This window comes from Hemitrygon akajei, chromosome 1 (assembly GCF_048418815.1).
Source record: "Hemitrygon akajei chromosome 1, sHemAka1.3, whole genome shotgun sequence".
Lineage (NCBI taxonomy): Eukaryota > Metazoa > Chordata > Chondrichthyes > Myliobatiformes > Dasyatidae > Hemitrygon > Hemitrygon akajei.
Window position 1 is genome coordinate 51419846 of NC_133124.1, and position 27530 is coordinate 51447375.

The 27530-nt window shown below is 37.2% G+C and overlaps 1 protein-coding gene across 1 annotated transcript in view; it reads right to left on the reverse strand.

Annotated features, from left to right (window-relative positions):
• Positions 1–27530, reverse strand: part of LOC140726563 (putative Polycomb group protein ASXL3) — a 218287-nt gene that overhangs the window by 64671 nt on the left and 126086 nt on the right. Inside the window, exon 6 of the mRNA XM_073043118.1 lies at positions 10419–10582. Within this exon, the coding sequence (XP_072899219.1) occupies positions 10419–10582 (164 nt within the window). The remainder of the gene's footprint in view (positions 1–10418; positions 10583–27530) is intronic.

Below are 27530 nucleotides of genomic sequence, written 5' to 3' on the forward strand. Positions count from 1 at the left end.
TCTATAAGATAGATAGATAGATAGATAGATACTTTATTCATCCCCATGGGGAAATTCAACTTTTTTTCCAATGTCCCATACACTTGTTGTAGCAAAAACTCATTACATACAATACTTAACTCAGTAATAATATGATATGCATCTAAATCACTAACTCAAAAAGCATTAATAATAGCTTTAAAAAAAGTTCTTAAGTCCTGGCAGTTGAATTGTAAAGCCTAATGGCATTGGGGAGTATTGACCTCTTCATCCTGTCTGAGGAGCATTGCATCGACAGTAACCTGTCGCTGAAACTGCTTCTCTGTCTCTGGATGGTGCTATGTAGAGGATGTTCAGGGTTTTCCATAATTGACCGTAGCCTACTCAGCGCCCTTCGCCCAGCTACCGATGTTAAACTCTCCAGTACTTTGCCCACGACAGAGCCCGCCTTCCTTATCAGCTTATTAAGACGTGAGGCGTCCTTCTTCTTAATGCTTCCTCCCCAACACGCTCATCTTTCTGAATTCCAGCATGTATGGTCCCAGGTGACTCAATCTCTCCCCATAGTCTAACCTGCTCATCTCTGGAATCAACTTGGTAAACTTCCTTTCCACCGTCTCCAAAGCCAGTATATCTTTCCTCAAATAAGGAGACCAGAACTGCACGCAGTACTCCAGATGTGGTCTCACCAGTACCCTATACAGTTGCAGTATAATCTCCGTGCTCTTAAATTCAATCCCTCTAGCAATGAAGGCCAACATTCCATTTACCTTCTTGATAACCTGCTGCACCTGCAAACTAACCTTTTATGATTCATCACAAGCACTCCTAAAGCTTTCTGAAAGTAGCATGCTGCAATTTTTTACCATTTAAATAATAATCTTATTTTCCATTTTCCTTCCAAAGTCAATGACCTTGCATTTACTACCATTGTACTCCATCTGCCAGACCCTTGCCCACCCACTTAATCTATTTATATCTCTCTGCAGACTTTCTGTATCCCCTGCACAATTTGCTTTTCCACTCAGTTTAGTGTAATCAGCAAACTTGTACTACATTTGGTCCCCTCTTCCAGATTGTTAATGTATATTGTGAAGAGTTGTGGGCTGAGCACTGACCTGTGGCACACCACTCACCACTGATTGCCAACCAGAGAAACACCCATGTATCCCAACTCTTTGCTCTTTATTGATTAACCAATCCTCTATCCATGCTAATGCATCACCCCCAACTCTATACATCCTTATCTTATGGGCAAGTCTTTTATGCAGCACCTTATCAAACGCCTTCTAGAAATCCAAGTAAATAACATCCATCTGTTTCCCTCTATCCACCGCACTTGTTAGATCCTCAAAGAACTCCAGTATGTTTGTCAAATAGGACCTACATTTGTTGAATCCACATGATGTATCCATTTCTTTCCAGATGACTCGCTATTTATTCTTTAATGATTGCTTCAAGCATTTCCCCAACTACAGATGTTAAATGAACTGGCCTATAGTTACCTGCCTTTTGCCTACATCCTTTTTTGAACAGTGGCATGACATTCACCCTCTTCCAATCTGCCTGGATTGTCCAAATGAAATAAATTACTCATTGAATATACATTGTAATGTCTCTTGATAGGAATGACAAGTACCAGATACTTATGTTGTATTCTCTGTTTAAAACACAGAACGTGAACTTCAGATATAAAAGCTAGGAATGATGGCACCAGTAAGCAGATCAGGCAGCATCGGCAAAAAGATTAATGGAGTTAATATGCTGGAACTATCATCTGTAATCAGCAGTGAGAATGGCTGTTTATCTTCAACTTGTCCCAATTCTTAAGAAAGATTAGTTCTCTTCTAATGTTGTCTGACCAGTTGAGTCTTTCCATTATTTTCTGATGTTTTTATTTCAGATTTCTAGCATCCTCTTGTTTACTTAAGCAAATTTCAGAAATGATTTCCAACAAATACATTTTCAGATGGTATATATTATCCACATATTTCAGTGCTTGCAAAACCCAGAAATCTATCTTTAACATCCTTATAAACCTTGCTTCCTAAATCTCAAAGTTCAAAAGTTCAAAGTAAAATTTATTATCAGAGTATATACACGTCACCACATATAACCCTGAGATTCTTTTTCCTGTGGGCATACTCAGCAAATCTATAGAATAGTAACTGTAAACAGAATCAATGAAAGAGCAAATAACAATTTTTTTAGAATACAATTTGTTGAAACACAACTATAAATAAATAGCAAAAAATAACAAGAGTCCTTAAAGTGAGATAATTGGCTCTGGGAACTTCTCAATAAATGAGTGTAATTATCCTCTTTTGTTCAAGGGCCTAATGGTTGAGGGGTAGTAACTGTTCTTGAACCTGGAGGAGAGAGTCCTGAGGCACTTGTACCTTCTGCCTGATGGCAGCAGCAAGATAAGTGCTTGGCTTGGCTGGTGAAAATCTTTGAAGGTTGATGCTGCTTTTCTACGACAGTGTTTCATGTAGATGTGTTCAATGGTTGCGAGGCTTTATACATAAGAACTCATCAATCACCCCTGCTGTAGACCACTTCTGGAGCTCCAAGACACTGACTTCTACAAAGAAGGATCCGTATGTTCCATGACCACTGGACTAAGTGTGTAAATGTAGGAGAGGATTATGTTGAAAAATAAATGTGCTAGGTTTTCTAAAATTGACTCCTTCTACCCTAGGTCACGAACTTATCAATCACCCCTTGTATGTACAGGGTCGAATCCATTCAAAAGTGTTCCCATACCAGGCTGAAATGCAGGCAGTCAATACACTTCCCACTATGTATCTATGGAAGTATGTCAAGGTTTTTGACGTCACGCTGATCTCTGCAGCCTTTTAAGGAAGTAGAAGTGCTTTCTTTACAATTACATTTATATGATGGGTTTAGGACAGGTCCTCTGAGATCATGACACCCAGGGATTTAAAGTTACTGACGTTTTCAACCTCTGATGAGGATTTTCCACATATTGGAGTGTTGGCAAAACCTAGAAACCGATCTTTAATATCCTGATACAACTTGCTCCCCAGATTACTCCTTCCCTCTCCTGATAAATACTGGATGCCTCCAATTAACAATAAATATTATTGTGGACAATTATTTACAATAATCCTGAATATCAAAGCTACAGAAAAAAAGATATAAATTTGCGTATGTGCTAAATAAGGACACAACTTATTCTTAAATTGAAGTTACATTAAAATCAGAGATTTCAATGTAGAAAGTCACAGGAAAATCATGTAATTCCCAATATTTTTTCTTAGGAAGCATGATTAAAATGTGCTTTCATAAAAATGTCCTCAGTTATTCAGTGACCAAGAGGGAAATGTTCTTCTATTTTTATGTTGTTATATATCTTGCATATTCTACTAGCATTTCAACCAATAATAACTCAGATATAGTCATAACACAGAATCACAAAAAACACTAATCATGTGTGCTAAGGGTAAAAAAGACAGGAATAACACTAGCAGTAAATAAAAAGAACAAAGGTTTTTCATAACTTTGCAGAATTAGAAAATGCATCTTTTATTTCTGCACTTTTGGGGTTTAGAGCATGATTGATGACATTGATAAATAGTAAACTTTAATCTTCAGCAGAGTTTACTACCTTTCTCCTGGACTGAAAGAGAAGTGGAAAAATAGAAGTAACATTTTTTAAATAAAGTATGGTAAAGAACATACATTTATATAGTACATTATGTAGGACATTTATGTGATGTGAAAATAAGTCAACGTGCTTCACGGCAGTCAGCCATACTTATGAAAATTATATCTACAGTTTATCAGACCAATGGGAAATTAAAATCTGGACCTGCTGATGTCCACCAAAACTATGCCACTGTGTGCATACATGAACTTATGTCAGCTATGTGCCCTTCACCTTGAATTTTTGTGTAAACACCTGAAAAGACTTCTATGTGTATCCCTAAGCTCATGGCCACTTGTGTGCCCTCAAATTTTTGTTACTCGGTGGGTACCCAAACTTGTGCTTCTGAAGGTGTATCTGAACCAATACCTACGTTGATGCTGATGCTTTGTGCCTGCGTGTGTGGGCTGGTCATGCCCATGTATATATTTGCAGAGTGATCTCATACCCAAATTTGCTCCTAGGCACATGCATCCAAACCCATGCGAAAACAGGCACCTGGACTTGTGTGTGTTGTTTGGATTTCCAGTATCTGCAGATTTCCTCGTGTTTGGAATATAAAGTGTTGTTCCTCCAACCTAAATGTGACTTCATCACAACGGTAGAGGAGGCCATGATTAGACATACTGGAATGGGAATGGGAAGTGGAATTAAAATGGGTGGCCACTGGGAGATCCCGCTTCTTCTGGCGGACGGAACATAGGTGCTCGATGAAGCGGTCTCCCAATCTACGTCAGGTCTTACCGATATACAGGAGGCCATAAAAGGAGCACTGGACACAGTATATGATCCCAACAGACTCACAGGTGAAGTGTTACTTCATCTGGAAGGACTGTTTGGGGCACTCCATGATAGGTAGTAAGGGAGGAGGTGTCAGGGCAGGTGTAGCACTTATTCCATTCAACAGAACAAATGCTACACCTGCCTCTAAACCTCCTCCCTTACTACCATTAGCAGAACAAGTGCTCATCCTACCTTTTATATCTAATCCTCATACTTTTTTCTCCAGTCCTGCTGAAAGGTCTCGGCCTGAAATGTCAACTGTACTCTTTTTCCAGAGATGCTGCCTGGCCTGCTGAGTTCCTCCAGCATTTTGTGTGTATTATGTGGCTTAGATTTCCTAGTTACTGTAGCTTTCACTGCAGAGTTCAATGAAAGCTGCCAACAAAGATCAACAAAAATCATGGCATGGGTTTCGTCTTTGATAATGCAAGGTGCTATCAAGCTTCAGATGCAGCCCTGTTGTGACATCAAGCAGGCTGCAGTTCATAATGAAGGTTTTATTAGCAACCACTGAGTAAAAGTGTCTAATAGTTAATTAAATTTTTAGTATTTAATGGATGAAATGAGGAACATTTACATAAAATTATGTTAAAATGGACATTTTTGTTGATCTGAATAAAATAAATTAGAAAAATAAATTCGTAAAGTATTTAAATATTGATTCAGAAGGCTTATTAATAAATATAGTTTCATAACAGCAACTAAAATTTAGCAAGACATTGCTAATTCATTTATCCCACACTTTGAGGATTGTTATAGGAAGGACCGTGCATAAAAGGCTAGTTTTCATCAATTCAGTGATTTATGCAAGAACTTCAACAGTATTCCCTGAGATGGAACAATATATCACTGAACAGCAAGTTCACGATTTCCAAGATAGCTATTTGAGCAGACTCCACAATAAATTTTAATGACGTGAATGCTGACAAATTTGCTTACAGTAAAATCAGAAGAAATACCAATAATCATTTTCTGACAATTTACCTCCAGCTTGGAAATTAGATCAAATATTTGTATGGAGGTGACAAAGTAAAATAATACAGCCTCCAAAGAAATGTTCTTATTTGAAAGAGATTGTTAAGTGTCTGAATGCTTTGCCTACTTCTAAAATACTATTTTTGAATAAAACCATCAAGAACACTTTCTCACTTAAGTATCAGTTCTGACCAGTAGGTAAAGCATACATAACAGCCTTTCGGATGTATGCACATTAATGGTTGCAGTCTGAATTCAAAATAATGTCTTCAAAGAAAGGGGAAACATAGAAACATAGAAAATAGGTGCAGAAGTAGGCCATTCGGCCCTTTGAGCCTGCACCACCATTCAGTATGATCATGGCTGATCATCCAACTCAGAACCCTGTACCTGCTTTCTCTCCATACCCCCTGATCCCTTTAGCCACAAGGGCCATATCTAACTTCCTCTTAAATATAGCCAATGAACCAGCCTCAACTGTTTCCTGTGGCAGAGAATTCCACAGATTCACCACTCTGTGTGAAGAAGTTTTTCCTCATCTCGGTCCTAAAAGGCTTCCCCTTTATCCTTAAACTGTGACCCCTCGTTCTGGACTTCCCCAACATCGGAAACAATCTTCCTGCATCTAGCCTGTCCAATCCCTTTAGAATTTTATACGTTTCAATAAGATCCCCCCTCAATCTTCTAAATTCCAGTGAGTATAAGCCTAGTCGATCCAGTCTTTCTTCATATGAAAGTCCTGCCATCCCAGAAATCAATCTAATGAACCTTCTCTGTACTCCCTCTATGGCAAGAATGTCTTTCCTCAGATTAGGGGACCAAAACTGCACACAATATTCTAGGTGCGGACTCACCAAGGCCTTGTACAACTGCAGTAGAACCTCCCTGCTCCTGTACTCAAATCCTTTTGCTATGAATGCCAACATACCATTTGGCTTTTTCACCGCCTACTGTACCTGCATGCCCACCTTCAATGACTGCTGTACAATGACACCCAAGTCTCGTTGCATCTCCCCTTTTCCTAATTGGCCACCGTTCAGATAATAATCTGTTTTCCTGTTCTTGCAACCGAAGTGGATAACCTCACATTTATCCACATTAAATTGCATTTGCCATGAATTTGCCCACTCACCTAACCTATCCAAGTCACCCTGCATCCTCTTAGCATCCTCCTCACAGCTAACACCGCCGCCCAGCTTCGTGTCATCCGCAAACTTGGAGATGCTGCATTTAATTCCCTCTTCTAAATCATTAATATATATTGTAAACAACTGGGGTCCCAGCACTGAGCTTTGCGGTACCCCACTAGTCACTGCCTGCCATTCTGAAAGGTCCCGTTTACTCCCACTCTTTGCTTCCTGTCTGCCAACCAATTCTCTATCCATATCAATACCATACCCCCAATATCGTGTGCTTTAAGTTTGCACACTAATCTCCTGTGTGGGACCTTGTCAAAAGCCTTTTGAAAATCTAAATATACCACATCCACTGCCTCTCCCCTATCCACTCTACTAGTTACATCTTCAAAAAATTCTATAAGATTCGTCAGACATGATTTTCCTTTCACAAATCCATGCTGACTTTGTCTGATGATTTCACCTCTTTCCAAATGTGCTGTTATCACATCTTTGATAACCGACTCTAGCATTTTCCCCACCACCGATGTCAGACTAACCGGTCTATAATTCCCTGGTTTCTCCCTCCCTCCTTTTTTAAAAAGTGGGGTTACATTAGCCGCCCTCCAATCCTCAGGAACTAATCCAGAATCTAAGGGGTTTTGAAAAATGATCACTAATGCATCCCCTATTTCTTGGGCTACTTCCTTAAGCACTCTGGGATGCAGACCATCTGGCCCTGGGGATTTTTCTGCGTTTAATCCCTTCAATTTACCTAACACCACTTCCCTACTAACATTTATTTCCCTCAATTCCTCCATCTCACTAGACCCTCGGTCCCTTACTACTTCCGGAAGATTATTTATGTCCTCCTTAGTGAAGACAGAACCAAAGTAGTTATTCATGAGATTATGAGACAGAAAGGAGAGGGCCCTGTCAGTTGAAGACTAGGCTCCAAATGAGGAACTGTTAAAATTAGAAATGAAAATAGAAAATACTAGAAATAACAGCAAATCAAACAGTAACCTCTGAGAGACAAACAGAGTTAATGTTTCAGGTCAATGACCTATCATGTTACTGGATTAAAATTAAGATTGCACAGGAGCGCAGAATTAGAACAACACAGATATTGCTGATATTTTTAGAGCTGGAAGAGGTCACAGAGAGATGGAAAGAGTAGGGTATGTAGGGATTTGATTACAAAGAAAAGAATTTGAAAACTGAGGACATGAGTCCCTCCTGCAACAATTCCATCAGGAAATTAAGTCAATCACGTAAATTGTTTTATATTTAATGTTTTGCTGGATTCTAATTCCAACAATATGTTAGAAGAAATTACAAGATTAACTCACACAAAATGCTGGTGGAACGTAGCAGGCCAGGCAGCATCTATAGGAAGAAGTGCTGTCGACGTTTCGGGCCGAGACTCTTCGTCGGTTCCTGCGTAAATCACCGAGTCCTGAAGAAGGGTCTCGGCCCGAAACGTCGATAGCACTTCTCCCTTTAGATGATGCCTGGCCTGCTGCGTTCCACCAACATTTTGTGTGTGTTGCTTGAATTTCCAGCATCTGCAGATTTCCTCGAGTTTGACAAGATTAACTCAGTTGAGAATACACATGAATTATCAGGTATACAGCCCAATCTAACAATAAAAATGCCACTCAGAAATTCAACATTAGTCAGGATAGGTACTGATGATGATTGTATATTTTACTCTTCCTAAATTTGTTTTCAATGAAGTTATTGGAATTAGATCAAAGGAAAAATACTGCACAATTCTAAGTGTGCTTAATGCTAGCAAAGAAGCATATATTTCTTTTTTAGTCTCAATGACAGCTACATTGGTGAATAACATACAGTACGTTGTTGGATTTCCCCAAATTAAAAATATATTTAGCTGTTTTGATAGATGTAAGTGTATGAATATTTTGTAATAATCACCATAGATAATTATGTAGTGAAATTCATTTTACCACGTTAAATAAAAATGCAAGCTTTCCATTATAATAAAATAGGAATTGAAAAGCAAAAATTGCAGATACTGGAAATCTGATAAGAACAAAAAACAACACAAATTTAAGGTAATTAACCTGAAAATTTAATTCTGTTTCTCCCTCCATAAATGCTGCATGATCTGTTGAATATCTATAACATTATCTGTCTTTGCATTAGAATTAAACAGGAAATTGGATAAGAAATATAAGAAAAATGTGATTGCATTGAAGGAGGTGGGGAGTAAATTCACCAATATATTGCCTAAGAAGGAGAGTTTCAGCTGTGAGGAGAGATTTAATGGTTTGTGATTGTTTTCTTTCAGAGAGAGAGAGCTGAGAGATCAGCTGATTCAGGGACATGAATCTATGAGGGTCAGGGAAAGGGTAGATAGTAAAAAAAACTCTCCTTTTATGTAGCAATGTCCATTATTATGGAGCATAGATTTATGATACGGGGTGGGAGACTTTTTAAGGGATTTAAGGATTTTTTCATGCAGATGGTGATTGAAATCTGGTATGATGGAGGCAGTACTGCAAAATTCAAAATTCCAAGTCAATTTATTATCAAAGTACATATATGTCACCCTATACAACCCTAAGGTTTATTTTCTCACCATATTTAAATGGTTGGATGAGCATTTGAAATACCAAGGTATCAAAGGTTACAGACCAAGTGCTGAAGAAAGGGTAACAATGGATAACCACTTGATGGCTGAAGCAGAGATTGTGGCCCAATGATTGTCCTTCCCTGTGGTACAGCTTAACACAAAATGCTGGAGGAATTCAGCAGGCCAGGCAGTATCTATGGAAAAGAGTACAGTCGACGTTTCGGGTTGAGACCTTTTGACAGAAGACCTTCCTGTTAAAGAGTCTTGGTCTGAAAAGTCGACTATAATCTTTTCCATAGATACTGCCTGGCCTGCTGAATTCCTCCAGCATTTTGTGTGTGTTGCTTGGATTTTCAGTATCTGTAATTTTTTTTTTCTTGTTTGATGTTGTACAGCTCTAATCATGGAAAATCATGGAAATCTTGACAATGTTGCAGCTCTAATTTCATATACTTTGCTTTTGAGTGTTACTTCCTTCTAAATTGAAGGATCTTGGAAACAGTCTGAAATTCTGTCACTATGAATTATTTATTTTTTTTATTCAGAGATAGTGCAGAATGACGCAATGTAAACACATTTGTCTTGTGTTGCTTCACTACAGCTGTTGGGCATGCAGTGAAAGGCACTTAAAAATGAAATATGTAAGACAGATTACATTAGAACTGAGAGTTATTTATTTTGCTCATATTTATTTATTCATTTGGAGATACACATGGAACAGGCCCTTCCGGCCCAATGAGCAACACCAATCAGCAACCCACCAATTTAACACTAGCCTAATCACAGGATAATTTACAATGACCAATTAACCTACTAACTGATGTGTCTTTGGACTGTGGGAGGAAACTGTAGCACCTGGAGGAAACCCACATGAATCGTAGGGAGAATGTACAAACTCTTCACAGATGGGGCCAGAATTGAACTCCAAACTCTGGAACACTCTGAACTGTAATAACATCACACTAAATGCTGTACTGTGGCATCCCATATTGTAGAAATTGGAATACAAATGATACTATTTGAAAAAAGTACATTCAGTTTTACACTGTTAATTAATTTGTACAATGTAAAATAACACTGAAAATTAAAACATAAATAGCTGTAAGTGCAGTATCCCGATGAGAAGATTTGAGTGTTCAGTGAGTTACTTTTTAATCAAATAACAATTTTTTTAGAATAGATTTTCCACCACCATTTCACGAGCAAAATGCAATTTAATAGTTGTTTTCTCTCCTGCTTTAAGAGACTCAACATACAGCTAACACAACATATAAAGTAATTTTGCTCTGCTTACCTGTCGATCTACCTCTGGTAGTAAGATCAGGAGCTGCTGTTGAAAATGATGTGGTAAAGAGGCAAACGTATGCTTGTTTATTAAAGCTCGCAGATTAGTATTCACCAGAATAGAACCTGGAGTTTCAACATCAATTTCCTCTCCTCTTGTCCGTTTAAGCTGTCCTGTGTAAAGATATACAACAATGTCATTCCAAATGGATACCTGTATCAAATTTGTTGTAACATGATAAATATCTCCAGCAGTATGCATGGACGCATGGCGCAGTACAATAGTAACCCTAATTTAATCACCTCAAAGTAAGAGAAATATCCTTCTGAGAAGTTCTCTGGCTATCCCCCATGTTCTTCTGGGAGGCTGGAAAGATTCTGAAGATCAGCCTACAGTACAATAAGAACGTGTCTGAAGAATCCATGCAAAGCAGACCATAAGTGGGAAAAGAAGAAACCATGGGGAGTATTCTTATTTCCCTCACTTAGTAAACTGACAAAATAGAGATGGAGAGAGGGAAGATTGCAGATTGGGTGCAAACTTCTAAACTTCTAGCAAATAAAACTGCAAAAGGTTGCTTTTTTTCTTACATTTAATGAAACAGAAATGAAAATTTAACAAAATGAAAAACATATTTAGGAATCCTAGGAAGATGTTGTGGGTCTTAACAATAACAGAAAGTCACTTTCTTTAACTGTGCACCACCAAACAGATGTTACTTTGTGGAACAAACAAGACCAGCCCTGGCTCATAATGCTTTTCAATGAATTATTACAACTGTGTTGCCCTTAAGGCATTTGTTTAGTTTATTACATTTTTTCATTTTACGTTTTTCATTATTACATTAATTTGTTTGTAATTATTTTCTAGTTAAAGTTAAGGTTGTTGAAAGTAAATTCATTGTCTGTGATGTATCGCGGCATGCGATGATGTCACACCCGGTTTTGCTGCGTCCTGTGGGAAAATACCGGTTTGGAGAAATGGGAAGGAGGGGGCTTGTGTGTGTAGGATCAGCGCGAGAAAAGTTTTCATTCTACGCACTAAGAAACATCATAGAAGTAACGCCGTAAGTTCATAAGATAATCGATATGTTGAAGTAAAAATGTTAACACTGATTGTGTTAAAAGTAATGATGGTTGATAAAGTTTATTTTCTTGTGCTATTGAAAGAGTTGTTGGATAGTTTGTGTTGAGTGTATTTAAAGTCAGTTGATGGCGTAGGTAGATTCTGACTGTATGTTGTACTTTAATGTAATATAGTTTGTTGTAGTTTTACTTTTGCAAGTATTTATGATGTAAATGTGATGTCAAGAAGGAAATAAATACTGTATATATTTTGTATTGTTTTATCAACAGTTTTCACCATACGTTAATGTGGAAGAGTGAACAGTAAACGGTTAATCTTACTGTGATCCTGTCTTCATTGACTATGGTTTACCTCTGTGTTTAGTTCAGAGTTCTTACACCTGAATGAGAACACTACAACAACTATCCCTCTGAAATGCCATGAGTTTCCTGCATCTCTTAAACATTAAGGACATATCAGGGGAAAAGACTCTGATTAAATTTTTTGCTAGACATCTAGTCTAGCATCAAAATATTTCATTAAATAAATAAGTTGGGGTCCAATGATGTTAATGAACCCAACTGTGATTCAGAATCAAACTAAAAATCAAAAGCTACTCTGGTTTTGCCATAAGCATGAAGAGAACTGGGACATGCTAGGAAGATGAAGAAGCTGAAAGAGGCAAGGTTATTACTTGACTGACTCATGGTGGAAGTTCAGAAGGAACCACTGAATGCAAGAACTGATGTTTAGGCTATGGTCTGCTTCTTCTTCTCTCCCTCAAAATTTTCCTTTCTAATTAGTGCTTGGGATCAGCTAGGAATCTGTGGCTTTCAAGAAAACTGAAATCATCAAACTGGCAAATAACTAGACTGTGTAATTCTTACAGCCTTGAAACCCAGAAAGTAGGAAGTGCAAATTATAAGTAACCCATTAATAGTTCACAAAAAAATATAAAATATCGACTGAGTCTTGGGCATGGGATGAAGGCAAAATTGAAATATCAGCCTATTCCTTTTACATTTGTACCACTTAAGCTCTACGTCCTTCCTGAAGAAGGGTTTCGGCCTGAAACGTTGACTGTGCTCTTTTCAGAGATGCTGCTTGGCCTGCTGAGTTTCTCCAGCATTTTGTGCATGCTGTTCTGATTTCCAGCATCTGCAGATTTTCCCTTGTTTGTAATTTTACATATTTCTTGTTAACTTTCTTTTGCCACTTCCTTATTCCACAAGTCTGTATAGATCTCTGGAAATTTACTACTGCCATTACTCATGTTCCACTACATTTCTCTATTTTGTGTCATCGATAATTTGTCATAAATCCCCAGGTCAAAGATTGCCATAACAGCATATAGTATAAAGACAGAGAAATGATTTGGTGAGAGGTCCATGGTCTGACTGGACAGAGGTACTCAATAAGTGGGGAACTGTTGGAGATACAAATGGGGCTGAAAATACACAAAACAAAATATTTTTGACTTTGACTTTGACCTCTTGACTATGAAACATGTAATGCTGATCACTGTTAACAGATGTTTAAGCAAGACTTGACTCTTGGCTCCCTAGCAAAGGCCAGTGTCTGAACAAACAGTCAGCATCACTAATGTGATTCAATGCACATTGTATTCTATTTGATTTGGGTGGAGGTATGGAGATCTGTTTCTAGCAAATGAGGAGTAAGGCACTCCTTTCCTTTGCTAGCCTGCAGGTCACACTTGGGCAAGGTGTAGCACCTACTTAGCACCCCCCCCCCCACCATCAGGGTCACATGAAGCCAAGCGAGCAGGTGGTAGATGGCCATATGAGCAGCTAGTATGCATCTCAAGCCTTGGTTCAAAGTGAATTTTACTATCAAAGTATATATATATATATATATGTCACCATATACAACCCTGAGAATCATTTTCTTGTGGGCATACTCAACAAATCTATAGAAAAGTAATGATAGCAAAATCAATGAATAACCACCAAACTTGGGCTTTCAATCAGAGTGCAGAAGACAACAATCTGTTAAGTGCACAAAGAACCACCAATAATATTAATAAATAAGTAATAAATATTGAGAACATGAGATGGAGAGTCCTTGAAAGTGAGTCCATTGGTTGGAGGAATATTTCAATGATGGAGCAAGTGAAGTTCAAGTCAAGTCAAGTCAAGTCACTTTTATTGTCATTTCGACCATAACTGCTGGTACAGTACATAGTAAAGATGAGACAATGTTTTTCAGGACCATGGTGTTACATGACACAGTACAAAAACTAGACTGAACTACACAAAAAAACAACACAGAGAAAGCTACACTAGACTACAGACCTAGACAGGACTGCGAAAGTGCACAAAAACAGTACAGGCATTACAATAAATAATAAACAGGACAATAGGGCAAGGAGTCAGTCCAGGCTCTGGGTTTTGAGGAGTTTGATAGCTTGGGGGAAGAAACTGTTACATAGTCTGGTCGTGAGAGCCCGAATGCTTCGGAGTCTTTTCCCAGACAGCAGGAGGGAGAAGAGATTGTATGAGAGGTGCATGGGGTCCTTCATAATGCTGTTTCCTTTGCCGATGCAGCGTGTAGTGTAAATGTCTGTGATGGCAGGAAGAGAGATCTCGATGATCTTCTCAGCTGACTTCAGCTGCAGGGTCTTGCGATCTGAGATGGTGCAATTTCTGAACCAGGCAGTGATGCAACTGCTCAGGATGCTCTCAAAACAATCCCTGTAGAATGTGATGAGGATGGGGGGTGGGAGATGGACTTTCCTCAGCCTTCGCAGAAAGTAGAGACGCTGCTGGGCTTTCTTTGCTAAGGAGCTGGTGTTGAGGGACCAGGTGAGATTCTCTGCTAGGTGAACACCAAGAAATTTGGTGCTCTTTACGATCTCTACCGAGGAGCCGTCGATGTTCAGTGGGGAGTGGTTGCTCCGTGCCCTCCTGAAGTCAACAACCATCTCTTTTGTTTTGTTCACATTAAGAGACAGGTTGTTGGCTCTACACCAGACCATTAGCCACTGCACCTCCTCTCTGTAAGATGACTCGTCATTCTTGCTGATGAGACCCATTATGGTCGTGTTATTGGCAAACTTGATAATGTGGTTTGAGCTGTGTGTTGCAGCACAGTTATGGGTCAGCAGAGTGAACAGCATTGGACTGAGCACACAGCCCTGGGGAGCCCCCGTGCTCAGTGTGATGGTGTTGGAGATGCTGCTCCCGATCCAGACTGACTGTGATCTCCCAGTCAGGAAGTCTAGGATCCAGTTGCAGAGGGAGGTGTTCAGGCCCAGTAGGCTCAGCTTTCCAGTCAGTTTCTGAGGGATGATTGTGTTGAATGCTGAACTGAAGTCTATGAATAGCATCTGAACGTATGTGTCTTTTTTGACCAGGTGGAGGGTGGTGGCAATGGCACTATCTGTTGAGCAGTTGGGACAGTACGCAAACTTCAGGGGGTCCAGTGAGGGGGGCAGCAGGGTCTTGATATGCCTCATGACAAGCCTCTTGAAACACTTCATGATGATGGATGTAAGTGCAACGGGACGGTAGTCATTTAGGCAGGACACTGAAAACTTCTTCGGCACAGGGACGAAAGTTATCCCCTTTGTTCAAGAGTCTGATGGTTGAGGGGTAGTAATTGTTTTTAAACCTAATGTATGGGGACGTCACATGATGACGTAGGATCGAGACGTAGAAATCCAGCTCTCCCGTAAAAAACCAGTAAAATAATGTTTAAGTGAAGAAAAGTTAGTAAATACTTTTTAAAAACTACTTATAAACTATTCAGGATTGTCTTAAGATATGCCTCCTAAACAGAAGCAGAAGAAAACTACTACTTTGAAGACAACACAAGTTGGAAAAGAATCAAGGCCGGTCGCTATGAAAGAGCCTCGGGCTCAACTGCATTTTACCTCTGGCGATACAGAACAGGAAACTGCGGCAACATCAACCATTTCCCAAAAAAAAGAGCAACAGGAATTGCGCATGCATGAAGGAAAGGGCATGCGCAAACATGAGCAACCTAAACTACAAATCCCAGCTATGATCGGAACTGAAAATGAAAGTGAAGATGAGGTGGAATCAGATTCTCTGGATAAATCAGATGAAGATGAAGAGACAAACAAAGAAGAGCAACAGGAAGAGGTTGGAGGTGATGGAGAGATAAGAAAAACTTTGGTGCAAATAATGCATGAATTAAAAGCATTAAAAGTAATAAAAAAGATATTAAAATATGAAGATTATGTTTGATAAAATGATGAAAAGACAGGACAAAATGGACAAGAAAATTAAAAACTTGGAAGAAACAATGGGAGACACCACTGATAGAGTGAATAAAATGTTAGATAATATTTCTGCCTGGACATCAGAAAAAAAACAGTTGTTGGAAAAAGTGGATGTGCTTGAAAATTTTAGCAGACAAAACAATATTAAGATTGTTGGACTTAAAGAAGGTATAGAGGGAGAGGATCCAATAAATTTTTTTCAAAAATGGATCCCGGAAATTTTGGAAATTGAAGAAGGAACCCAGTTAATTGAAATTGAAAGGGCTCACAGAGCCTTAAGACCAAGACCTCAAGTTGATCAAAACCCACGATCAATCTTGATAAAATGCTTAAGATATCAAGATAAAGAAAAGATCCTGAAGGCAGCTGCCCAACATGCCAGAAAGAGAAACGGGGCATTGATGATAGAAGGGAAAACAGTTCTCTTCTATCCTGATATAAGTTATGACCTTTTGAAGAGAAAGAAGGAATTTAACCCAGCGAAAAAAGTTTTATGGGAAAAAGGCTATAAATTTATATTGCGCTACCCGGCAACCCTGATCATTTTTTTGGATGACGGAAAAAGAAGATTTTTTTATTGATTATCGGGATGCCGAAGAATTTGCACAAGAACTCCCAAATATTCGCTAATTACAGTCAAAGATTTAAAAGTGAAACGGATTAAAGATGAAGATAGGGACAGTGAATGGAACTGATGGATGTTTAAGGACAGAAGAATATTTAAATATATTCTTAATTATATGATACAGGGGAGAAAGGTTAAAATTTGAGAAATTTTAATCGAGAGTAGGGATATTATTTTTTTTCTCTTATATATTTTTTTAATGTTACGGGGGAGCTGGGGGAACTTCGGATCGATTGCTACGGGATTCACGTGTGTAATCATGGCGATTGCCATGACCCGTACAACGGAGGGGGGTAATGTTGTGTTTTTTTTCATTCACAACATTAGTAGGGGGGTATTTTGTTTTTTTTTCTTTATAATCTATTTTTCTTTTATCTTTCTTTGCCTGGACAATCGGGGGGGGGGGGTGGGGGGTGAGGAGACACATAGCAACATGAAGAATTTTAAAAAGATTCCCCAAGGTACTACGAAAGTTGAAAGATTAGGTATTATTATAGATTGGAGTAACCCTGTTAAAAATAATGACTAATTTAATGAATTTTTAAAGTTTTAATGTTAATGGGCTTAATGGACCGGTGAAAAGAAAAAGAATTTTAACATATATTAAGAAAATGAAAATAGATATAGCTTTTTTACATGAAACACACTTAACAGAGATAGAACATCAGAAATTAAAGAGAGATTGGGTCGGAAATGTTATCGCAGTTTCATTTAACTCAAAGGTGAGGGGAGTTGCAATTTTGGTTAATAAAATTTTACCAATTAAAATACAAAATGTATTAATCGATTCTGCAGAGAGAGATGTAATTATACATTGTCAAATTTCTTCAGAACTATGGACTCTTATGAATATTTATGCACCAAATGAAAATGATGTAAGATTTATACAAGAGGCCTTTTTGAATTTGGCTGACACATATGACAAAATATTAATAGGTGGAGATTTTAATTTTTGTTTAGACCCAGTTTTAGATAGATCAACAAAGGTTGTTACAAAATCCAAAGTAGCAAAATTAACTTTATCATTGATGAAAGATTTAAATTTGATTGATATATGGAGAAGAATTAATCCAAAAGAAAGAGATTATTCATTTTATTCAGATAGACATAAAACTTATTCAAGGATAGATTTTTTTCTATTATCAACGAATATTCAAGACAGAGTGAAAAATATGGAATATAAAGCAAGAATATTGTCAGATCATTCCCCCTTGATAATGACAATGATAATGATGGATAAAGAGGAATCGATTTACAGATGGAGATTTAATTCAATATTATCAAAATTTCAAGATTTTTGTGATTTCATGAAAAAGCAGATTCAGTTTTTTTTTAGATACAAATTTACATTCAGTTGATGATAAATTTATAGTATGGGAAGCAATGAAGGCATATTTGACAGGCCAGATAATAAGTTATACTTCTAAAATTAAGAAGGAATATATGGTAGAAACAGATCAATTGGAGAAAGAGATTACAAAATTAGAAAAAGAATCTCAAAGATATATGACAGAAGAAAAAAGACAACTTGTTAACAAGAAGTTACAATATAATACACTTCAGACATACCGAACAGAAAAAGCAATTATGAGAACTAAACAGAGATATTACGAACTAGGTGAAAGATCACACAAGATTCTTGCTTGGCAGTTAAAAACAGACCAGACTTCCAAAACGATAAATGCAATTAGAACAAGTGTAAATAAAATTACTTATAAACCTTTAGAAATTAATGAAATTTTAAAGAATTTTTATTCTGAACTGTGTCAATCAGAATCACAAAATGATAATGTTGAGATAGAAAGGTTTAATTCGGAAGAACAGAAGGGATTAGAACGTGCCTTTTACATTAAAAGAGGTCGAAGAAGCTCTAGGATTACTTCAGAGTAATAAGTCCCTAGGAGAAGATGGTTTTCCGCCTGAATTTTACAAAAAGTTTAAAGATTTACTAATTCTTCCTTTTATGGAGTTAATACACCAAGCCGAAAGAACGCATAAACTTCCAGAATATTTTTCGACAGCTATTTTAATAGTATTGCCAAAGAAAGATAGAGATCTTTTAAAGCCAACATCATATAGACCTATTTCTTTGTTGAACACCGACTATAAAATAATAGCAAAAATTTTATTTAATAGATTATCTAAATACTTACCAAAATTAATAAATATTGATCAAGAAGGATTTATCAAAAATAGACAATCGGCAGATAATGTAACTCGGTTACTTAGTATAATTTATCTGGCACAAAAGAGGGAGGAAATGAATGTGGCAGTTGCTTTAGATGCAGAAAAAGCATTTGATAGATTGGAATGGGATTTTTTATTTAAGGTATTGGAAAAGTATGGGTTAGGAAAATCTTTTATAAAATGGATTAAAACCTTAAATACTAACCCCAAAGCTAAAGTAATGACAAATGGTCAAATTTCAACATAATTTCTGTTAACAAGGTCAACTAGACAAGGTTGTCCATTATCACCTGCTTTATTTGTGTTAGAACCACTAGCTGAATTAATTAGAACAGACCCAGATATTATGGGTTTCAGAGTTAACCAGGAGGAATATAAGATTAATTTATTTGCTGATGATGTTTTGCTTTATTTAACAGACCCATTGTATTCGCTGCGTAAATTATCTTCTAGATTGGAAGAATATGGGAAAATATCAGGCTACAAAATAAATTGGGATAAAAGTGAAATTCTACCCCTTACTAAAGGAGATTACAGTCAATGCCAATTAATAACTCAACTTAGATGGCCAATAAATGGTATAAAATATTTAGGTATAAGAGTTGATAATGATATAATGAATTTATATAAATTAAATTATTTACCATTATTGAAAAAATTCAAGAAGATCTTGATAAATGGATGATGTTACCAATAACATTAGTAGGCAGAGTAAATGCTGTAAAAATGAATGTATTCTCTAGATTACAATATTTATTCCAAACACAACCAATACAATTACTGCAGAAGTTTTTTCAAGAGTTAAATAAATGTGTGAGGAAGTTCCTTTGGAAAGGTAAGATGTCAAGAATATCATTGGAAAAATTGACATGGAAATTTGACCTAGGAGGGTTACAACTTCCAACCTTTAAAAATTATTATAAAGCAAATCAACTTTTTTTTGATGAAGATAAACCGGCATGGATTAGAATAGAACTAGATAAAATAGGAGAAAATATACCAGAAGATTTTATATATAAGTGGGAATCTAAATGGATATGGGAAAAGAAAGAATCTCCTGTATTAAAACATTTGATTGATTTATGGAATAAGATAAATGTTGATGATGAGATAAAGAAATCTTTATTAGCAAAGAGACCTTTAATTCAAAATAAACTTATTCCTTTTACAATGGATAACCAACTTTTATACAACTGGTTTCAAAAAGGGATTAGATATATAGGAGCAAACACGAGGAAATCTGCAGATGCTGGAAATTCAAACAACACACACAAGATGCTGGTAGAACACAGCAGACTAGGCAGCATTTTGTGTGTGTTGTTGTTAGATATATAGGAGATTGTTTTGAAGGAGGTATATTAATGTCATTTGATCAATTAAAGAATAAATATAAAATATCAAACAACACTCTTTTTTGTTATTTCCAATTAAGGGCTTATTTAAGAGATGAATTGGGTCAAACAATGTTATTGCCGAAACCTAATGAAATAGAAATTTTAATTCAAAAAGGAAAAATTAAAAAATTTATTTCTTGTATGTATAGTTTGATTCAAAAGCAGGCAATTAAACAAGGAATTCATAAGTCAAGACAAAACTGGGAAACTGATTTGAATATTAAAATTGATGAAACAAATTGGTCAAAACTATGTCTTGACAGTATGACAAATACAACAAATGTCTGGCTAAGACTAGTGCAATATAATTTTTTACATCAATTATATATTACACCACAAAAAATAAATAAATTAAACCCAAATTTATCTGATCAATACTTCCGATGTAATCAAGAAATTGGTACTTTTTTACACTCTACTTGGTCATGTTTTAAAATTCAACCTTTTTGGATAAATTTAAGAGTTTTACTGGAACAAATTATTGGAATACAACTTCTACATAATCCAACATTATTTTTACTAGGCGATATTGAAGGGATAAAATCGAAATCCAAACTGAATAAATATCAGAAAGAATTCATAAAAATTGCATTGGCAGTAGCCAGAAAGGCTATTGCAGTTACTTGGAAATCAGATTCATACTTAAGTATAGATCGTTGGAAGAATGAAATTCTTAGCTGCATTCCACTTGAAAAAATTACTTATAATTTAAGAGATAAATATGAAATATTTCTGAACATTTGGCGCCCTTATTTACAAAAGATAGGATTAAATATATAGGTGCTCTGAAGGTAAAATTATTGGTTATCTGGGGAAAGAAATAAATATACATATTAAAGCTATTATGAACTCCATGGAGCATGTGGGGATCTTCCGATATCCAGGCATTCTTTCTTTCTTTCTTTTTTCTTCTATAGGGATATGTTAGGAGGTTGGGGTTAAGGGGAGGGGGGGAAGGGTTGATATTTTTTTTCTTTCTGTAACCTATTTGAAAATTCAATAAAAAAAATTTATAAAAAAAACCTAATGTATGTGACCACAGACACCAGGCAGACAATCTCTGAAGAGTAATAATATTGGCTGGGGCCACCGATCTTGTAAAAACACTGTGGCAAACTGCTTCTGTAGAAAAAATTGCCAAGAGTAATCATGATCATGAGACCACAGTCGCCTATGGCACATGATGATGATGATGATGACTCTATTAGATGTAAACCCAGCAACTTTGTATTTATTCATCAATATTTAGATTAAAACACTCAACATATCACACAAAATGTTAAATTACGTGAAACAATTTCAATACTTATTTTGAAAATGAAACTGCATGAAAGGCCAAGAACAGAAGCCAGTATTGCAGTGGGGTGGCACATTATGGGATCTGCACCCAAGATCAGAATCAGATTTAATATTACTGACATATGTCGTGAAATTTGTTGTTTAGTGGCACCAGCACCATCTGATACATAGTAAAAAAAATTACAACTTTCTGCAGCTTTTTCTGATCCTGTGCAATGGGTCCTCCATATCAGATGGTGATACAAACAGTTAGAATGCTCTCCACGGTACATCTGTAGAAATTTGTGAGTGTCTTTGGTGATATAGCAAGACTCTTAAAATTCCTAAACAAATATAGCTGCTTTCATGCCTTCTTTGCAATTACATCAATATGTTCAGCTCAGGATAGATCTTCAGAGATGTTAACATCCTGGAACATGAAATTGCTCACCCTTTCCATGTTGATCCCTTGATGAGAACTGATCTGTATTCCCTCAACTTCCCCTTCCTTAAATCCACAATCAAATCCTTGGTCTTACTGATGTTGAGTACAAGGTTGTTGCTGTGACACAACTCAACCAGCTGATCTACCTCACTCCTATATGCCTTCCTGTTACCATCTGAAATTCTGCCAACAATAGTTGTGTCATTGGCAAACTTATAATTGATGTGATAAGCTACATGGTGACGGGTGTAGAGAGAGTAGAATGGTGGGCCAAGCATGTGTCAGTGTCAACTGTCAGTGAGGAGAAAATGTTATTTCTGATCTGCACTGATTGTGAACTCCCAGTGTGGAAGTTAAGGATCCAGATGCAGGGGTAGATAGAGAACTTATTGATTAGAACTAAGAGTATGATTGTGTTGAAAGCTGAACTGTGACCAGAAAGCACCAGACTGACATAGGTATTACTATTGTTCAGGTGATCCAGGGTCAGAAGAGCCAGTGAGGTTGCATCCACTGTAGACAGTGATAGACAGATTGAAGTGAGTCCAGGTCATTCTTAGGCAGGAGGTCATTCTCGCCATGACCAACCCCTTAAAGCACTTCATCACGGTGGATGCGAGTGCCACTGGGCTATAGTCATTGATGCGGCTCACCTTACTCTTGGGCACCGGTATGCATAGGAGCACATATATATTTTTTCTGTCTGTTGGAGCCATGTATCCATTTTTGTCTGTATTGTATTTTATGGCACATTTATTATGGTCATCTGTCATCTAGGTTGGGGTGTGGTATAAGCAAATGAGTACAGTTCATATTCACGTTGAGTTGCTTAGTTTACTCTAGTTGAATTGGGTAAGCCATGGGGTGATGTTGTTTTGTTGACTGCTAACTTTGTTATTTGCTAATTTAGCTCCAAGACCTAGTCATGATCAATGGGACGTTATTGGAACTCTAATTACATGCTAACCTTGCTTAAATACGTTAGTTTGACCACTAACTTTGTTATTTCGCTAATTTAGCTCCACCATTTAGTTATGATAATTGGAACAATATTGGAACTCTAATGAGATTGCTAACCTTGCTTAAATACATTAGTTTGTGTGCTAACTTTGTTACTTCACTAATTTGAATGCTATATCACTAATTTAGTTAAATTAGTTTTTCAACTTTGGAATTTCATTTTTTTGAAGTGCATCATACAGTGTTGATCTCCTGGCTTAGTCTCAGCAGTTTTTGTTTGTTTTGAAGTAACTACTACAGTATGATAGTCACTCTTTTGAAATAGGTGGGAAGCTCCAACTGCATCAGTGAGAGATTGAAGATGCCCTTGAACACTGCTGCCAGCTGGTTAGCAAGGTTTTCAAGAGCCCTACCAGATACACCATCAGAGCATGACACCTTACAAGGGTTCCTGAAAGATGTTCTGATGTCGGTCTCCAAGACAGAGTTTACAGAGTCACTAGATGCTGCAGGGATTTGCACAGGTGCAGTCTGACTCTCACTTTCAAAAACATTGAACTCATCTGGGAGTGAAGCATCACAACTACACACATTGTTAGGTTTCACCTTTTAAGAAGTAATGGCCTGCAACCTCTGCCAGAGCTGACATTCAAACAATTCTGCCTCTGAACTCAATTGGAATTGTTTTCTTGTTCTTATGATAGCTGTCTGTAGATCCTACCTGGACTTCTAGTATAATTTAGAATCACTGGTCTTGAATGGCATAGATCTAGCACTCTGCATCCACAGCTTTTGGTTTGGGTCTGTCCAGTAAATTCTCAAAGGAACATACTCATCCACCCAGGTGTTAATGAATCAGTGACAACTGTGGTATATTCCTTTTGATTCAAAGATGAATCCCTGAATGCTGTCCAGTCCACCGACTCAAAGGTCTTGTATGCATTCCCCTGCCTCCCTTGACCATACCTTCTTGGTCCTCACCACTGATGCTGCAGCCTTTAGTCTCTGCCTGCATGCTGGGAGAAGAGGTATAGGCAGGTGATCAGACTTTCCAAAGTGTGGGCATGGGATGGCACAGAAAGCATTCTTGATGGTGGTGTAACAGTGGTCAAGTGCGTTGGCTCCTATAGTTCCACACATGTTGTTGGTTCATTTGTTTTCTGCATGGATATTGATTGATTTACTGGGTTCATCTAATGCTGTCTGTTTATATATCCTGTGTCTAATGTTTGTGATCTTTGCTTTTGTTCTTAAAATTTTAATTGTTTTTAGTCTTATCTATTAAATCAAAATGTAAACTAAATGTGACAGAACCTACAGATAGTTCTATCCGTAGATGATGCTACCAATAACTCAGTAAAATTACTGACACGTGAAATGAATAAAAATTACTTTTGTTATCACATGCTCTGCCAAATATATATTTCACATCCTCCTGCATTGATGTTAGAATGTATTCCACATTCTCCACCATCAAGCTGTCATGGCTTCAGGCTAACTTCATCACAGCAGCAGCCTGAGCATTGTATGATGCAGGGGACATGATTTTTATAAGACTGCATAGCAACCAACTTGGTAACCATGTTATGAGGGTTGTAGTTGAAGTAATCATTAGCTTGCTGAAACCTATTTGAAAGTACAAAGGAATCCTTTTGAGACTGCTAAACCAAAAATATTATCATATTAGTGGTATACAATCAGCCATTTGGTGCATGCTCATTTGGAAAAAAAAAGTAATATTTGAAAATAGTGCAAGCTTAATGTATCTTAAGTGTAAATCTTTACTCTGGGGAGGGGTGAAGGGTAAATTGTGAGGGTTAAAATGTGGCCCTCAACAAATTTTCACTCCTGTACTCTGAACTGTCTTCAACTTGGACACAGAAAGGTATTGCATTTCAGGCAATTGGGACTTGGACATCATGAATAAATTTCTGGCTAAATTTCATGTCAACACCCCAGTGCCACTTTAACTCTGAACCTTGGGATACTTGTACCATATCAAACATAAGCACCACCCCCCAGCCCCGGGTTTCCAGCATTTTTGGATTCCTGAGCCCAAGTGCTGCCACCTACATTTTCCTGCTTGCTTTGGTTGTGATTCAAGGATTAAAAAGTACCAGACACCACACTTCAACCAAGCTTAGTTATTTGTTTCCAATTAAACTGTGGCTCCTTCATGAAATATTTTAAGAGCTACATTGTATTCTTCATTCTTTGTTGGGCAGCATATACTGCCTTGTCTTGAAATTTTGCTCCTGAAATTTTGAAGGTGAACGATCCTCACAAAACATTTTATGAAGATATTCCATAATATTGTTGGGTGGAAAATTCCAGGATAATTATTAGAGATAATAAGGAATGGCAATCTACAGGAAAGGCCTAGTGATGTGTGATGCTGGTTACACAGGTGACAATCTCACAATTTGTGGATGATACAATAGTCAGGTAAGTAATGAATAGCAGTAGAGTTTAGGAGGATTATAGATTGGTGAAATTGGTAGACATGTGTCAGATGCTTCGTTTGTATTACAGGCCAGGTGTCATCATGAAGGGAGGCTTGTCAAAATGAGGCAAAGCTCTGAGGAACACAGGTACTATGAAAGCTGTTGCAGAGAAACTGCACTTAGGACTTTTCAGAAATAGTCTAAAGGCTCCAATATCTGCCTTATGATTACACTTGTGTATAGATTTCCACTGCAGTTCTTCTCAAAAGCAAGTTAGAGACAGGCCTATGTTCAAGACTACTACAAGGTCATATTAATTAGCAGGCAGAAAATGTGGCCAGCCACCTCCTCCTAGGTGTAGTAGAACACTGAGGTCCATTCCCTACAAAAGAGAATCTAATCTTGATAGCAAAGGATTTTTGTTGATGTTAAACAAATATGCTACTACTAATGTTTCTAATCGAAAGTACAAAATCCACAATTAAATGTTCTAATAGATTATGAGTCTGATAATTGACCTGAAATGTTACTTCCATTTCTCGCTGCTCATTTTTATTTCAGATTTTCAGCTATTTGAAAAGGCTCAAATTTCTTTGGCAAACAAATTATGATTGACTATTGTGAAATCAACATTACAATTAGATTGCCTAGTACTGAATATATTAATAGATAGACATTATTTTAATTTTCTATTCCTTCATAAAGTAATTGCCATTAGTAAATTAGGTAGTGTTTATTTAGCAATGTGGATTTATTAATTTATTTAATGGAACAATTGTTCTATCAAATTGTTCAATAAAGGAAACAAAGGTCTGGTCAAGATGGCACCAGTATACAGCACTCCCTCAGTCGACATCTTCCAGATAGCCCATGAAAATGTCTATTTTACTTCTATTACATCTGTTTTTCATCTTAAATGTGTTTCTGGAACTATTAAAGTCTGTGATTTACAGTCTGGAGATAGATTGAGTGATCCTGCACTTTGCTGCCTTCAAGATGATTCTGGGAAGTCAGTGCGTACACAGACTGCATCAATGCGAATGTAGAAGACAAAGGAGAGTTCAGTGTCCACTGCTGCCAGAGAAGGAATCTGTGAGCCACCTACCACTGTGTGATTCGTTGTGATAGGAGTTAGGTCTCTGTGCACGTGTGGTGTCTTTCTTTTGATGATGAAGATGACGTTACAGTGGTTCTGCATTATGGACTGGAATTTTTTTCAGACATATAGTTTTATATTCTGTGTTTTCACCTGTTCCTTTCCGTTTTGTTGTGTGAGGGGAGAGGGTTTGGGGGTTGATGTTCTTGTGTGTTCTGTTAACTTTTTTGTGGAAGGGAGGGGTGTCAAGGGGTCGATGTTCTTGCTGCGATTTGTGCGGGGTGAAGGGTATTTGGGGGTTGCCAATTAGAATGCCCTTTTTCCCCTTGTGATATGTGGGTTTGCTGTTTCTCTCTGAATGACTTCCATGTTTATTTTTTGTTTTGTGGCTATCTGGAGAAGATGAATCTCAGAGATGTATATGGATACATACTTTGATAATAAATAAACATTTGAATTTAAATGTTCAGAATATGGAATTGAGGTTTGTTAATGTTCTGTAAGCAATGAATGCTTCTTGACCCTAAAAGTACGGAATCCTACTGTAATTCTTGGGAATCCTAAGCACAGCTTTAATTCATTGATACCAATTTTACTCCCAGGTCAACATTTTGTGGGCTCCAGATGTTAGAGAATATATAATCTAGTCCAATGGTGGACCTTGAATCAAGAACAACAAAAGAAAAGATTCTGCACAATCCTGATCCAACTACACTATTAATTCAAATAAAATACAATATTGAAAAGCTGGTATTAACAAGAATCTTGGACCAATCAGCAGCTGTGGAGAGAGAAAGTTGTCCCAAAAAAGATTTAAGCAAAACTAGGGGATGTTAATCAGAAATTTATTTCACTACAATAGGTGTTTTCATGGCCAAGGTCTGTGACTTCTACCATTCCTATCAAGAAGAAAAAAATGCCTGTATTCTAATAGAAGGCAGGAGAGATTAAATGAAGAAAAGGGTCAATGATTGGATAATGGATAGTTACTGGACAAATAAAGAACCAAAAGAGGGCCTTATAAATGACGGTAACAGAATGATTATTAAAAGCTGTCACTAAAACAAAATAGGAGAGGTGTTTGTGATCTGAAATTATTTAACCCATCCAAGAAGCTGTGAATGCCAGATTGAAAAAAAACTGCTATTCACTAAACTTCCACTGTATTTCATTAGAGTAAGAGGATAAGGACAGTAGTGGAGACCAAGGACTCCAAGATCAGTGTGGGCATAGACAAAGAGTATTATTTGAGTACAAACATGTCACCACATACAACCCTGAGATTTTTTTTCTGCGGGCATACTTAGCAAATCTATAGAACAGTAGTAACTGCAAACAGGATCTATGAACAACAAACTGTGCA